This window comes from Prionailurus viverrinus, chromosome B3, assembly GCF_022837055.1.
Source record: "Prionailurus viverrinus isolate Anna chromosome B3, UM_Priviv_1.0, whole genome shotgun sequence".
Classification (NCBI taxonomy): Eukaryota; Metazoa; Chordata; class Mammalia; order Carnivora; family Felidae; genus Prionailurus; species Prionailurus viverrinus.
Window position 1 is genome coordinate 23,442,150 of NC_062566.1, and position 16,966 is coordinate 23,459,115.

Below are 16,966 nucleotides of genomic sequence, written 5' to 3' on the forward strand. Positions count from 1 at the left end.
CTATGTCCCTCCCCCACTGGTTCTCTAAATAAATAAATAAATAAATAAATAAATAAGCTTTTAAAAATTAAGGATAGAACTACCCTATGACCCAGCATTGCACTACTAGGTATTTATCCAAAGGATAAAAAAATGCTGATTGTAAGGGATACATGCACCCCACTGTTTAGAGCAGCACTATCAACAATAGCCAAAGTATGGAAAGAGCCCAAATGTCCATCAACTGATGAATGGATAAAGAAGAGGTGGTATATATATATACAATGGACTTGGCATCCATATATATACAATGGATTACCTGGCAATCAAAAAGAATGAAATCTTACCATTTGCAACAACATGGATGGAACTAGAGGGTATTATGCTAAGTGAAATAAGTCAGTCAGGGAAAGACAAATATCATATAATTTCAGTCATTTGTGGAATTTAAGAAAAAAACAGATGAACATAAGGGAAGGGAAGCAAAAATAAGATAAAAACAGAGAGGAAGACAACCCATAAGAGACTCTTAAATACAGAGAACAAACTGAGGGTTGCTGGTGGGGTGTTGGGTAGGGGAATGGGCTAAATGGGTGATGGGCATTAAGGAGGGCCCTTGTTGGGATGAGCACTGGGTGTTACAAGGAAGTAATGAATCACTAGATTCTAATCCTGAAATGATTATTACGCTATATGTTAACTAACTTGGATTTAAATTTTTCATAATGAAAAACAATAAATCATGTTTAATAAATGAGCATACCAAGGAACTATGGATTTCAGAATTCCTGAAAGAGGAGCCAAGAGGCTGGCCTCTCATGTAGAGTGAGGCAGGAGACACTACTCTCTGACACTGTCAGAGCTCTCTCTCTCTCTCTCACTTGTGTTCTCTCTCTCTCTCTCATTCTGTTGTAGAGACCCAAGGGTGAAAAAGTCCAGAAGAGATTAGCATGCCCAGAAGGAACCTTCTTTATCTCTTCTCTTCCTCCTGGGACTTGAGTATATGGGATACATAGCTCACCGAAGGGACATGCACTTCACCCAGAGGGTTCTGCCAGGCTTCTTTCTTCAGTCTGGCCACATCATAGTTTTAATTACCAGAATTGGGTGAACAATGATTTACTGAGTGTTCTTAGGAACATGCCTATTTACTTTGGGTCTTTCCATTATTTTATCTCTGCTAAAAGTTAACAGATTAAATGTGAGTATCAGAAAGGTGTGGTGGTACCTGAACTGTCAAACAATTCTGATGGGAGTACAGAATGGTATAATCACATTGGAAAACTGTTTGGTGTTTTCTGTTAAGGCTTAACTTATGCCTACCTTCTCAAATTCCACTCCTAGGTACGTACACAAAAGAAATGAGTGCATATGTCCACAGAGAGACTTGTATAAGAATGTTCAGAGCCATTTTTATTCACGATAGTCTCCAACTGGATACAACCTAAATGTCTATCAAAAAGAGAAAGGATAAATTGTGTTATATTTACCTAATGGAATACTACTAACCACCCACCCCCCACACACACACACAAAGAATGAAGTACTGGAACATTCAACAACATGGGTGAATTCACATAATGTTGAGTGAAAGAAACCAGCTACAAACAAAAACAGACACATAGACCAATGGAATAGAATAGAAACCCCAGAACTAGACCCAAAAACGTATGGCCAACTCATCTTTGACAAAGCAGGAAAGAATATCCAATGTAAAAAAGACAGTCTCTTTAACAAATGGTGCTGGGAGAACTGGACAGCAACATGCAGAAGGTTGAAACTAGACCACTTTCTCACACCATTCACAAAAATAAACTCAAAATGGATAAAGGACCTGAATGTGAGACAGGAAACCATCAAAACCCTAGAGAAGAAAGCAGGAAAAGACCTCTCTGACCTCAGCCACAGCAATTTCTTACTTGACACATCCCCAAAGGCAAGGGAATTAAAACAAAAATGAACTACTGGGACCTTATGAAGATAAAAAGCTTCTGCACAGCAAAGGAAACAACCAACAAAACTAAAAGGCAACCAACGGAATGGGAAAAGATATTTCCAAATGACATATCAGACAAAGGGCTAGTATCCAAAATCTATAAAGAGCTCACCAAACTCCACACCCGAAAAACAAATAACCCAGTGAAGAAATGGGCAGAAAACATGAATAGACACTTCTCTAAAGAAGACATCCGGATGGCCAACAGGCCCCTGAAAAGATGCTCAATGTCGCTCCTCATCAGGGAAATACAAATCAAAACCACACTCAGATATCACCTCACGCCAGTCAGAGTGGCCAAAATGAACAAATCAGGAGACTATAGATGCTGGCGAGGATGTGGAGAAATGGGAACCCTCTTGCACTGTTGGTGGGAATGCAAACTGGTGCAGCCGCTCTGGAAAACAGTGTGGACGTTCCTCAGAAAATTAAAAATAGACCTACCCTATGACCCAGCAATAGCACTGCTAGGAATTTACCCAAGGGATACAGGAGTACTGATGCATAGGGGCACTTGTACCCCAATGTTTATAGCAGCACTCTCAACAATAGCCAAATTATGGAAAGAGCCTAAATGTCCATCAACTGATGAACGGATAAAGAAATTGTGGTTTATATACACAATGGAGTACTACGTGGCAATGAGAAAGAATGAAATATGGCCCTTTGTAGTAACATGGATGGAACTGGAGAGTGTGATGCTAAGTGAAATAAGCCAAACAGAGAAAGACAGATACCATATGTTCACTCTTATGTGGATCCTGAGAAACTTAACAGAAACCCATGGGGGAGGGGAAGGAAAAAAAAAAGAGGTTAGAGTGGGAGAGAGCCAAAGCATAAGAGACTGTTAAAAACTGAGAACAAACTGAGGGTTGATGGGGGGTGAGAGGGAGGGGAGGGTGGGTGATGGGTATTGAGGAGGGCTACTTTTGGGATGAGCACTGGGTGTTGTATGGAAACCAATTTGACAATACACTTCATATATTGGAAAAAAAAACAAATTTAGAGAAACGATTATCTGATTATGGAGTTGGCCTCAGACTAGTTCCTTTAAAGAGTAAAAGAAAAGAGAGAAGAATAGATAAAAAAAATTAATGATGTTTTCTTGTCTCTTCCAAGATAATACACAGGTAACAAAATAAATTATTATAATTTTTAATGTTTACTTATTTTTGAGAGAGACAGAGTGTGAGCGGGGGGGGGGGGGGGGGGGCGGGGGGCAGAGAGACAGAGGGAGACACAGAATCTGAAGCAGGCTCCAGGCCCTGAGCTGTCAGCACAGAGACTGATGTGGGGCTGAAACCCATGAGCCATGAGTTCATGACCTGAGCCGAAGTCAGCCACTTAACAGACTGAGCCACCCAGGTTCCTCAAATTACTATACATTGATTGCATGGTGGAATAAGAGCTAGGCAAGGAACTTGTAGATAATGAGACCAACATGAGAAATCATGAGTATACATGAGGAACAGCAAGAGAGCCATGGCTAGAATCAATGGAAAATAACACTGGAAACTTTGGGAAGGGACATTAAAAAATAAAAAAGAAAGAAAGAAACCAGCTACAAGAGAGAATGTGCTGTATTTCATTTATATGAACTTCAAGAAGACAAAACAAAATGATAATGATTGAAGTCAGAATAGTGATTTTCTTGAGGGAAGGTATAGATCCAGAAGGAACCTCTAGAGTCCTAGAAATCCTCTATATTTTGATCTGGGTAGGGGGGATGATAGGTATATAGATATAGATACAGATATATAGATAGATATAGATATAGATAGACCAAGCTGCACACTTAAGAAAGATTCCAATTAGTAAGTAAAAAAATGATTGAATTTTAAACATCATTATTTTGGCATTTAATCTAATTTATTTAATCAGGCAAAGATCATCAGGCAAAGTTTCATGGATGAAACTTTTAGCTGGAAGGATGATAGGGAAGTTTACAGAAGAAAGAACAGGTTCTCACTACCTGAACCCACTGACCTTATCAGGCATTAGGTACCTCCAGATTTGATGCAGTAGAAATCACTAGCACCATCTATGTCATATTTTTAAAATTAAAAGGTACAACTGTAATCTAATCAAACATCTAGAAGTGACATCTAGTTTATAGAAAATATGGATGATAGAGGTACACATTAAATTATGCTACAAAAAAACTAGCAACTGCATTAGTTACCTATGGCTACATAGCAAATTACCACAAACTTTAAGTTTTAAAGAATTTTTGTTTTCTCACAGTTTCTGGGGGTAGAGAGTAAGGCTTAGCTCGATCCTTTGCTTGGAGTCTTAAAAGGCTGCAATCATGATGTTGACTGGCACTCTTTTAAATTAATTTTTTATTTTTTAAAATTTAAGTATATTTAAATTTAAATTATACTTAAATTTAAGTATACTTTTTTTTTACTTTTATTATAATTGACACACAATGTTACATTAGTTTCAGGTGTACAACATAGTGATTTGAGAAGTTTATATGCAGTTATGCTCACAAGTGTAGCTACCATCCATCAACCATATAATGCTATTACAAGCCATTGACTATCTTCCCTATGTTGTACCTTTTATCTCCATGACTTATTTCATTCCATAAATGAAAGCCTGTATCTCTCACTCCCCTTTGCCTATTTTGCCCTATTCCCCATTGCCTCCCCTCTGGCAATCAGTTTGTTCTCTGTATTTATGGGTCTGTTTCTGCTTTTTCTTTGTGTTTTTTAAAAAATTTTTTAAGTTTATTTTTTGAGAGAGAGAGGTGGGGAGGAGCAGAGAGAGAGAGAGAGAGAGAGAGAGAGAGAGAGAGAGAGAATCCCAAGCAGGCTCTGCACTGGCAGCAGGAGCCCAGTGTGGGGCTCAAACTCATGAACAATGAGATCAAGACCCTAGCCAAAATCAAGAGTCAATTACTTAACCCACTGAGCCACCCAGGTGCCCCTGATTTTTCTTTGTTTTGGCCAATAGAATAGATGAAAAGTTGCTCAACATCACTAATCATCAGGGAAAGGGAAATTAAAACCATAATGAGATATCACCTAACACCTGTCAGAATGGCTAGAAAAAAAAGATAAGAAATAACAAGTGTTGATGAGGATGTGTCTACATCCTCATCCATTTTTGGTAAGAATGTAAATTGGTGCAGCTACTGTGGAAAACAGTATGGAGGTTCCCCAAAAACCTAAAAAAGGAAATACCAAAATACATACATACATACATTCATACATACATACCATATGATCCAATAATTTCACTACTGGGTATTTACCTTAAGGAAACAAAACACTAATTCAACAGGATATATGCACCTCTATGTTCATTGTAACATTATTTACAACAGCCAACATATGGAAGCAATCCAAGTGTCCATCAATAGATAAGTGAATAAAGAATACACACACACACACACACACACACACATATATACATATACATATACATATAATGGAATATTACTCAGCTATAAAAAGGGATGAGATCTTGACATTTGTGACAACATGGATGGACCTATGGACCTAGAGAGTATTATGCTCAGTGAAATAAGGCAGCAAAAGACAAATACAACATGATTTTGCTTATGTGCAGAATCTAAAAAAAACAAAAGAAAACAAATGAGGCTCTTTTTACCATTGAAAAAAGTCACCTACTTGGAATTTGTCTTTCTTTAAGTTATAATGAATAGATCCAATTTAATTTTTTTATATGGTTACCCAGTTGTCCACAGCCTATCAACATTTTTCACCAGATAATAGTTTAGGAAGTCCTAATAAAATTTAAATCTTACTAGTTTTGTGTGTAACATAAGAGGAAATAGCTTTTCTGAGTGAGACTTCAGAGTTTCACCTGCTTTTAAAATTAATAGAATCAATCTGTTGGCTTTATGGTATTTAGTTTATCTACTCAAATAACTTTTTCAGGCATACTTTCTTGGCTTTAATTGACTTCTGTATTGGAGAGGCTATTAATACAAACATAAAATAGCAAAAAGAAAGAAAGAATTACAGAAAGATAGAAAGGAAGAAAGAAAGACAAGACAGAGTGGCCAAAATGAACAAATCAGGAGACTATAGATGCTGGAGAGGATGTGGAGAAACGGGAACCCTCTTGCACTGTTGGTGGGAATGCAAAGTGGTGCAGCCACTCTGGAAAACAGTGTGGAGGTTCCTCAAAAAATTAAAAATAGACCTACCCTATGACCCAGCAATAGAACTGCTAGGAATTTACCCAAGGCATACAGGAGTACTGATGCATAGGGGCACTTGTACCCCAATGTTTATAGCAGTGCTCTCAACAATAGCCAAATTGTGGAAAGAGCCTAAATGTCCATCAACTGATGAACGGATAAAGAAATTGTGGTTTATATACACAATGGAGTACTACATGGCAATGAGAAAGAATGAAATATGGCCCTTTGTAGCAACGTGGATGGAGAGTGTGATGCTAAGTGAAATAAGCCAAACAGAGAAAGACAGATACCATATGTTCACTCTTATGTGGATCCTGAGAAACTTAACAGAAACCCATGGGGGAGGGGAAGGAAAAAAAAAAAGAGGTTAGAGTGGGAGAGAGCCAAAGCATAAGAGACTCTTAAAAACTGAGAACAAACTGAGGGTTGATGGGGGTGGGAGGGAGGGGAGGGTGGGTGATGGGTATTGAGGAGGGCACCTTTTGGGATGAGCACTGGGTGTTGTATGGAAACCAATTTGACAATAAATTTCATATATGGAAAAAAATAAAAAATTTTAAATAATGAAAAAAAAAGAAAAAAAAGACAAGAAAAGAAAAAGCAAGACATGCAGATAGATACATAGATATACATAAATAGATGAAGAAAACAGTCTGGAAGACAACATTACCCAAGGAATAAGAGTAAACTCCATGATAAGAATTTTACTCCAGGATGCTGTTCTGAAGAGAGCATAGCATATGTGAGACTATGTCTTTAGGCCTGCTTTCAAAGTTTGCCTTGGGCTGGTATCTGGGAATCTGAATTTGGAGAGTCCTCTTACCACTAAATTATTATCCATTTCCCTAACTGATTAGAGTGGCTCACTGTGCCTACATTGTTTGTACAAGCAATATGGTTTATGCTGAACAACTGCTTTCCTTTAGAGACTCTTGGATTGATAAAATCCCTGCACTCCTAGGCAAGTTTACCTGGTAGATAGTGTTTCAGACATATCATCATAACCTGTTGGGGGAATTAAGCACATGTGTGTTACTTCTTTTGAAGAGAACTCTTGGAAGCTCCTTGTTTCTTCCAGACCTCATCGCATGGACTTTTTCCCTTTGCTGATTTTTCTTTGCATCCTTTCATTGTAATCATAGTCATTCATATGACTATAAGCTAAGTCCTGTGAGTCTACCTAAGTGAATCATCTACCTTCTGGGTGGTCCCGGGAAGTCCTGACACAGATACTTAATAAGAACATAAAATAAGTAAAAGAAGAACTCAAGGACTATATAACAAACAACAGATTTGAAGAAAACAAAATTTCAGAGCTAATGAAGTAAATAGGATATCACCATTATCCTATTGTGGTTGTATACATAGAGGATAAATATCAAGATAATTCAGAAGAAAAAAAACCATAACATAATAAAAGAATATCCAACATAAGAATAATTGGTGTCCTTAAAATAGAGAACTCACCTGATAGAACGTAAGATGGGGAGGGGTAGCTTGGGGATGTTTAAAAACACAGTGGCGGGAACCTGGGTAGCTCAGTTGGTTAAGTGTCTGACTCTTGATCTCTGCTCAGGTCATGATCAGTTTGGTTCGTGAGATCCAGCCCCATGTTGGGCTCTGCGATGACAGCACAGAGTCTGCTTGGGATTCTCTCTCTCTCTCTCTCTCTCTCTCTCTCCCCCTTCCCTGTTCACTCTCTCTCTCTCAAAATAAACTTGAAAAAAAAGATACAAAATAAAAACACAGTGATATAAATTTGCTGAAAGAAGGAAAAACAATTTACAAAAGAAAGAATATGCTATGTACTAGGAGAAATGGTATAGATTGATCAGTACTGTTATATCCTGATTGAGTTATTGAGCTTCAAGGAGAATAATCCTGCAGATTCAGGGCAGAAGTAAGAGAGATGGAATAAAAGAGGACTTTGCTATTGTATTATAATAAAAGAGGACTTTGCATAATCTGTCTATTATGATTAGACAGATTTGGAGGGATGGGTACATGGATTTTTAAAAATGTTCTCTGCACTTCCATATATATTTGAAATATTTTATAATAAAGTAAAAAAAAAGATTTTTCAATCTTTCCTGATTACTTGTTTGTATTTAAACTCTTCTCAAGTGTAGAAATAAAAATATATATATTTTTAAAAATCAGGCAGTCTTCAGAGTAAAAAAAAAAAAACCATAAATACTTTTATTAAGAATGGTTTCAGGGCACCTGGGTGGCTCAGTCAGTTAAGCATCTGACTCTTGATTTCAGCTCAGGTCATGATCTCCGTTTGTGGGATCAAGCCCTGTGTTGGGCTGTGCAGTGACAGCATGGAGCCTGCTTGGGATTCTCTCTCTCCCTCTCTCACTGCCCCTCCCTTGCTTGCATGCGCTCTCTCTCTCTCTCTCTCTCTCTCTCTTAAAATAAATAAATAAACTTTAAAAAGAGAATGTTTTCAAACACATAGAGAATAGCATGAAATCCTCATATACGTTACACATTACCCAAGCAGAGATTCCCAAGCAGGCTCCACATGGGTTTGAACTCACGAATCGTGAGATCATGACCTGAGCCGAAATCAAGAGTCATACACTTAACTGACTGAGCCACACAGGTGCCCCTGTTTTTACTTTTTTAAATTTGGTGGGAAAGGCAATCACTTGTGTGCAGTCTTCTGATCCCTACCTGGTTGCATGAGAATGTGTGTAGGGCACAGAATACTTCTTTATCAAGAAGTAAAGAGCCTTGGCAGCCTGTTCTGGGTTTATCACCTTGAGTGACAATCTCTTTCCCTGTTTCAGATTCTGTGTACTCCTTTGTTCTGCTTAAGCAGGCGCATCATATGGCCCTTAGCCAACCCCACTACTATATCCATTCCCAGAGGGGTGGGAATGGGGTCCTTTGCTTGCAGCAAAAGAGGGGTGCATGCAGGCCATTGCCCACATTGGCTGCAGGCTGCAACCTGTTGACCACGAGAGACTGAAACCTACTGTTGAAGCTGGTCTTATTCTGTCTCTTCTGTGTGAGAGTAAAGGTTTGTGCTATCCAGTGCCTATGTGAGTCTTGTCTCTCTTGGTGACCCTGACATTTATATACCATGGAATGAGTAGAAATCCTGTGACTGCTGCTCTTGGTGGCAGGTATCCATTCCCTACTGTGCTATCTTCCATGCAGTAGGACTTTTCCTTGCCTGGAGACGGTAACAGGTGTCGCTTGATAAATCCATTTACACATATGCTTACACACTCATCTTATTTACTTATGAAATTTTATTTTAATTTTTTTTAAAGTTTACTTATTTATTTATTTTGAAAGAGCAAGAAAGAGAAACCATGTGCTCCTGAGCCAGGGAGGGGCAGAGATAGAGGGAGAGAAAGAATCCCAAGCAGGCTCCGGAGTGTCACTGCAAAGCCCAACACAAGGGTCAATCTCATGACCCATGAGATCATGACCTGAGCTGAAATCAAGAGTTGGACGCTTGGGGCGCCTGGGTGGCTCAGTCGGTTAAGCGGCCGGCATCGGCTCAGGTCATGATCTCGCGGTCTGTGAGTTCGAGCCCCGCGTCGGGCTCTGTGCTGACAGCTCAGAGCCTGGAGCCTGTTTCAGATTCTGTGTCTCCCTCTCTCTGACCCTCCCCCGTTCATGCTCTTTCTCTCTCTGTCTCAAAAATAAATAAACGTTAAAAAAATAATAAAAATAAAAAAAGAAACAAAAAAAATAGTTTGATGCTTAACCAACCGAGCCATCCAGGCACCCCAACCTTATAACATTTTAAAAAGCAAATTTCCGGGGGCGCCTGGGTGGCTCAGTCGGTTAAGCGGCCAACTTCGGCTCAGGTCATGATCTTGCGGTCTGTGAGTTCAAGCCCCGTGTCGGGCTCTGTGCTGACAGCTCAGAGCCTGGAGCCTGTTTCAGATTGTGTCTCCCTCTCTCTCTGCCCCTCCCCTGTTCATGCTCTGTCTCTGTCTCAAAAATAAATAAACATTAAAAATAAATAAATAAATAAATCTGTCCATTTTGTGGTTCATGTAAACATTCCATAACATTTAAAAATCTCAAAGATTATAGCACCTATGGTTTATTTTCAGTGTCAGTTCATTGAAAATTTTCTAGTGAACTGAAATATAGAAAAAAAATTGGTAAAAGAGTGATGTGAATAATGAACCCAGTAAAATATATATTTAAGATTATACAAGTATAGAATTATGAATACATGGTAGTTTCTAAATGTTATAAGCCTTGGCAAATACAAAAAAAAATTGCAAGGATTTGGAAAGTGAGCTGATTTCCTCATTTGTTATTGCAAGGAGTCAATTTATACTGTCTAAAAGTTAAGAGATAAATGAAACATAGTTACTCCCACCTCTTAATGTTTTTCACTGACTTTAATTTTAGAAGCGTCTTTTAGGAACTAGTATCTCTTGTGGTAGAATAGCATTTTACCTCAGCTTCAGTAGTCACTCCATTTTTATTTCAGCTTTTTAAATGTTAAATCCATGTAATATAGTTTTAGCTTTGAATTAAAATACCATATGTGCCTTCCCATGTGATAAATGTCTATCCTTTTACCCATTTACTCATCTGGAAAAATGTTTGTAGTGGAGTTCTTAATGGTAATAATAGTTACTTTAGGGTGATGGAATTTGGGGTGAGGCTTTATATTCTCTGGCATTTACTGAATTCACTGAGTTTTTTTTTTTAATGAGCATTACTCTTTTTGCCAAAAGCACTGAAGGCATGTGTGTGTGTTTATGTATATGTTTACATACATATTTATATATTTACATATACATACTGGCATTATTAGAGAAGTAAATGATTATGACTATTTTGGCAATGCTGCTGCTGCTGCTACTGCTTTCATTTGCCTCTAAGAGTTATAATGGGACTTATTGCTTATTTCAGGAAATACCACTGATGTTCACAAGTATATTTAAAAAGAATAAGCAACCACTTCACACTTACTACAATGGCTATTAAAGAAAAGACAACTGGAAAATTACAAGTATTGGTGAGAATGTAAAGAAATTGGAATCCTTGTGTATTGCTGGTGGGAATGTAAAATGGTGCAGAGACTATGGAAAAGTTTGGCAGTTCTTCAAAAAACTAAACATAGAATTACCATGACTCAGCAATTCCATTCTTAGGTACAGTGTATCCAAAACATTTTTAAGTCAGGGACTGAAACAGATACTTTCATGTGGTGATCATTGCAACATTATTCACAAAAGCCAAAAGGCAGAAACACCCAAGTGTGCATAAACAGATGAACAGATAAATAAAATGTTGTGTGTATATATATATATATATATATATATACACACACACACACACACACACACACACACACACACACACAATGGAATATTACTCAGCTATAAAAAGGAATCAATCCCAACAAATAAGAGTCCAGGACCAGATGGCTTCCCAGGGGAGTTCTACCAGACGTTTAAAGGAGAGATAATACCTATCCTTCTCAAGCTATTCCAAGAAATAGAAGGGGAAGGAAAACTTCCAGACTCATTCTATGAAGCCAGTATTACTTTGATTCCTAAACCAGACAGAGACCCAGTCAAAAAAGAGAACTACAGGCCAATATCCCTGATGAATATGGATGCAAAAATTCTCAATAAGATACTAGCAAATCGAATTCAATGGCATATAAAAAGAATTATTCACCATGATCAAGTGGGATTCATTCCTGGGATGCAGGGCTGGTTCAACATTCGCAAATCAATCAACGTGATACATCACATTAACAAAAAAAAAAAGATAAGAACCATATGATCCTGTCAATCGATGCAGAAAAGGCCTTCGACAAAATCCAGCACCCTTTCTTAATAAAAACCCTTGAGAAAGTCGGGATAGAAGGAACATCCTTAAAGATCATAAAAGCCATTTATGAAAAGCCCACAGCTAACATCATCCTCAATGGGGAAAAACTGAGAGCTTTTTCCCTGAGATCAGGAACACGACAAGGATGCCCACTCTCACCGCTGCTGTTTAACATAGTGCTGGAAGTTCTAGCATCAGCAATCAGACAACAAAAGGAAATCAAAGGCATCAAAATTGGCAAAGATGAAGTCAAGCTTTTGCTTTTTGCAGATGACATGATATTATACATGGAAAATCCGATAGACTCCACCAAAAGTCTGCTAGAACTGATACATGAATTCAGCAAAGTTGCAGGATACAAAATCAATGTACAGAAATCAGTTGCATTCTTATACACTAACAATGAAGCAACAGAAAGACAAATAAAGAAACTGATCCCATTCACAATTGCACCAAGAAGCATAAAATACCTAGGAATAAATCTAACCAAAGATGTAAAGGATCTGTATGCTGAAAACTATAGAAAGCTTATGAAGGAAATTGAAGAAGATTTAAAGAAATGGAAAGACATTCCCTGCTCATGGATTGGAAAAATAAATATTGTCAAAATGTCAATACTACCCAAAGCTATCTACACATTCAATGCAATCCCAATCAAAATTGCACCAGCATTCTTCTCGAAACTAGAACAAGCAATCCTAAAATTCATATTGAACCACAAAAGGCCCCGAATAGCCAAAGTAATTCTGAAGAAGAAGACCAAAGCAGGAGGCATCACAATCCCAGACTTTAGCCTCTACTACAAAGCTGTCATCATCAAGACAGCATGGTATTGGCACAAAAACAGACACATAGACCAATGGAATAGAATAGAAACCCCAGAACTAGACCCACAAACGTATGGCCAACTCATCTTTGACAAAGCAGGAAAGAACATCCAATGGAAAAAAGACAGCCTCTTTAACAAATGGTGCTGGGAGAACTGGACAGCAACATGCAGAAGGTTGAAACTAGACCACTTTCTCACACCATTCACAAAAATAAACTCAAAATGGATAAAGGACCTAAATGTGAGACAGGAAACCATCAAAACCTTAGAGGAGAAAGCAGGAAAAGACCTCTCTGACCTCAGCCGTAGCAATCTCTTACTCGACACGTCCCCAAAGGCAAGGGAATTAAAAGCAAAAGTGAATTACTGGGACCTTATGAAGATAAAAAGCTTCTGCACAGCAAAGGAAACAACCAACAAAACTAAAAGGCAACCAACGGAATGGGAAAAGATATTCGCAAATGACATATCGGACAAAGGGCTAGTATCCAAAATCTATAAAGAGCTCACCAAACTCCACACCCGAAAAACAAATAACCCAGTGAAGAAATGGGCAGAAAACATGAATAGACACTTCTCTAAAGAAGACATCCGGATGGCCAACAGGCACATGAAAAGATGTTCAGCGTCGCTCCTTATCAGGGAAATACAAATCAAAACCACACTCAGGTATCACCTCACGCCAGTCAGAGTGGCCAAAATGAACAAATCAGGAGACTATAGATGCTGGAGAGGATGTGGAGAAATGGGAACCCTCTTGCACTGTTGGTGGGAATGCAAATTGGTGCAGCCGCTCTGGAAAGCAGTGTGAAGGTTCCTCAGAAAATTAAAAATAGACCTACCCTATGACCCAGCAATAGCACTGCTAGGAATTTATCCAAGGGATACAGGAGTACTGATGCATAGGGCCACTTGTACCCCAATGTTCATAGCAGCACTCTCAACAATAGCCAAATTATGGAAAGAGCCTAAATGTCCATCAACTGATGAATGGATAAAGAAATTGTGGTTTATATACACAATGGAATATTACGTGGCAATGAGAAAAAATGAAATATGGCCTTTTGTAGCAACGTGGATGGAACTGGAGAGTGTGATGCTAAGTGAAATAAGCCATACAGAGAAAGACAGATACCATATGGTTTCACTCTTATGTGGATCCTGAGAAACTTAACAGGAACCCATGGGGGAGGGGAAGGAAAAAAAAAAAAAGGTCAGAATGGGAGAGAGCCAAAGCATAAGAGACTGTTAAAAACTGAGAACAAACTGAGGGTTGATGGGGGGTGGGAGGGAGGAGAGGGTGGGTGATGGGTATTGAGGAGGGCACCTTTTGGGATGAGCACTGGGTGTTGTATGGAAACCAATTTGTCAATAAATTTCATAAAAAAAATAAAAAAAATAAAAAGGAATCAAGTTCTGATACATGCTACAACATGGATGAACCTTAAAACCAAATGAAAACCAAGCTAAGTGAAATAAGCCAGTCACAGAAGGACAGATATTATATAATTCCATTTACATGAAATATCTAGAATAGGTGAATTCACAGAGACTGCAAGTAGATTAGAAGATTGGAAGTAGGGGGAAGAAGAAATGGGGATGACTGCTTAATGGCTACAGAGTTTCTGTTTCAGATGATGGAAAATTTTTAGAAATAAATAGTAGAGAGGGTTGCAACATTGTCAACATAATTAATATCAATAGTACATTTAAAAATGGTTAAAATGACAAGTTTTATGTTATATACAACTGACCCTTGAACAATCTGGGGTTTAGGGGCATTGACCACCCCCCCCCCACCCCCGCACAGAAAAATCCACAAATAACTTTCGATTCCCTAAAAACTTAACTACTACTACTACTACTACTACTACTACTAACCTACTGTTGACCTAAACCTTACCAATAACATAAAGAGTAGATTAAAACACGTTTTACATATGTATTATATACTGTAGTCTTACAATAAAGTAAGCTACAGAAAAGAGAACATCAAGAAAATCATAAAGAAGAAAAAACACATTCACAGTACTATATTGTAAAAAAAATCCAAGTGTGAGTGGACCCAAGCAGTTCAAACCCCTGTTGTTCAAGGGTCAACTGTATGTTACCACAATACAAAAGAATAAATAATGGGCTAGATTCATTCAGTATTAAAGTTTTCGTTCAGAATAGTATATTATTTCATACTGCTCCACAAACTAGTAATGTTGTCGGCATAGGTTTTATACTCAACCTAGTATTTTCAAAATTTATGAAGATGTTTATTACAGCATCATTTATAATAGAAAAAAACTGGTAGTCAAAACTACCATACAACCAACAACTGCTAAATGGTTGGACAAACTATGGTAATTAACTTTATGGGAAATTATACTGTCATTAAAATAATCATAATTATGTAGCAACAAAGAAACTGATTATAACTTTAAATAAAAAAGATATTTTGTATATTGTAACTGGAAATACGTAAAATAATGTATACTAAGGGAAAATAAATAATAATTAGGCTATAGTGTTTTGGGATTGTGGAATTTCAAAGTAACTATTTCCTGTTTTCCATGCTTTCCATAATTTTGATATATTTTATTGAAAATAAATTAGGAAATTAGACGGTATGGTTACAGGCTCCCTGCTCCACTGTGGAGGCAGCTTGACTTCACCCGATTCAGCAGTCCCATTTGAGTGTCTACAGCTGAGTCGTCCAGGTTTTAGGACCCACTTGAGATTCCCTGACGGCCTCCGACTAGAAGCTTTGGGATCGTGATCCCAGCAAAGGCGGTGTCGTGCCGACCTCCTTCTGGTCCCAAATAATGCATGGGACACTAAAAAATTATTTATCTCGAATAAAAACTTAAGTGGGCTTCCGGTATTTTCATTTACCAAATCTGGGAACCCTACCTCCACCCACCCATCTACCACTTTATCCCTTTCACACCGCCCCCTCTTACCTCTCCTCACTCTCCTTCCTCATTGTCACTCCCCTCCTCTCTACTCCATCACCCGGCTCCGCGGAACCAGGGCTCCACCCCCACTGGACGAGCCCCAGGGTCCCCCCCTGCAACCTCTTCACGGAGACCAAGTTCTACTCCTCCCCTTTCCCGCCTCCGCGGAACTCGGAATTCTCCCCACACCCACACCCGGTCCGAACCCAACCCTCCACTCCGTCCAGGCCCAGCAGATCCCCGGGTCCACCCCCTCCAGCCCCAGCGCGCGCGGCGCGCAGGCGCAGGCGCGGAGGGCGGGCGCGGGCGGAATGGGGACTGCAGCGGCGGCAGCGGCGGCGGCCGGGGAGGGGGCGCGCAGCCCGAGCCCCGCCGCGGTGTCGCTTGGCCTGGGCGTGGCCGTCGTGTCGAGCCTGGTGAATGGGTCCACGTTCGTGCTGCAAAAAAAGGGCATCGTGCGCGCCAAGCGACGAGGTAGGGCGGGCCGCAGGGGCTGCGCTTTGGGTTAAGGGGGTGAGGATGGAGGGAGCAGCCGCCGGGAGATGAGCAGGGGAGCGGCCGCAAGTTGGGGGTGTTTGGGTCGCTGCTTAGACCCGGCCTAGGGCCAAGGCGGAGCATCTCGGAGGGCAAGCTGCTCGGGCGGGAGTCTACTCGCCCACCTGAAGCGCAGGCACTGCCGCGGCCCTGCGCCCTAGAAGCGTAACAGCCGCTGCCGCGTTTTGTCCTCTCGCAGTTCCCGAAGCTGTCCGAGAATCAACCGATGCACCCTGAGCCGTGGTAGTTGTGTCTCCCCCACCCTTTTTCTCTTTTCCTAGCGTCTAGAGAGGCTTTGTTCAATTTTACAGGGTTTCACCAGCTGACTTCTTTCTTCCTTCCCAGACCCTCCCACTCCCTCTGCAGCCGCGCAGCCTACCAACCTGCCCTCCAGTTGGAGCCCAGGCGACCCTGTCACCCGCACCCATTCGCTGCTAGGGAAACCTTCCGGTTTATAGTATCCCAAAATGGTCGGAGTGCAGTGCTTGCCCAGAAGGAGCAACCTCTCGCCTAGACTGTGGCCTCGGCCTAGGGGAGAGCAAGACCCGCTAATTTGCCTCCCCTAACCCTCTGCAGTGACCACGCCAGTGCAGAAGAAAGAACTAGGCAGGGCCGCGGGGGGTGGAGCGGGGAACAGGTGGGCCAAGAAGGCTCTCACTCGCAGGGTCAAGCAA

At 40.0% G+C, this 16,966-nt stretch overlaps 1 protein-coding gene across 1 annotated transcript in view; it reads left to right on the plus strand.

Annotated features, from left to right (window-relative positions):
- Window positions 1-16,069: 16,069 nt before the first annotated feature.
- Window positions 16,070-16,966, plus strand: part of NIPA1 (NIPA magnesium transporter 1) — a 93,949-nt gene continuing 93,052 nt past the window's right edge. The window contains exon 1 of the mRNA XM_047862847.1: window positions 16,070-16,232. Within this exon, the coding sequence (XP_047718803.1) occupies window positions 16,070-16,232 (163 nt within the window). The remainder of the gene's footprint in view (window positions 16,233-16,966) is intronic.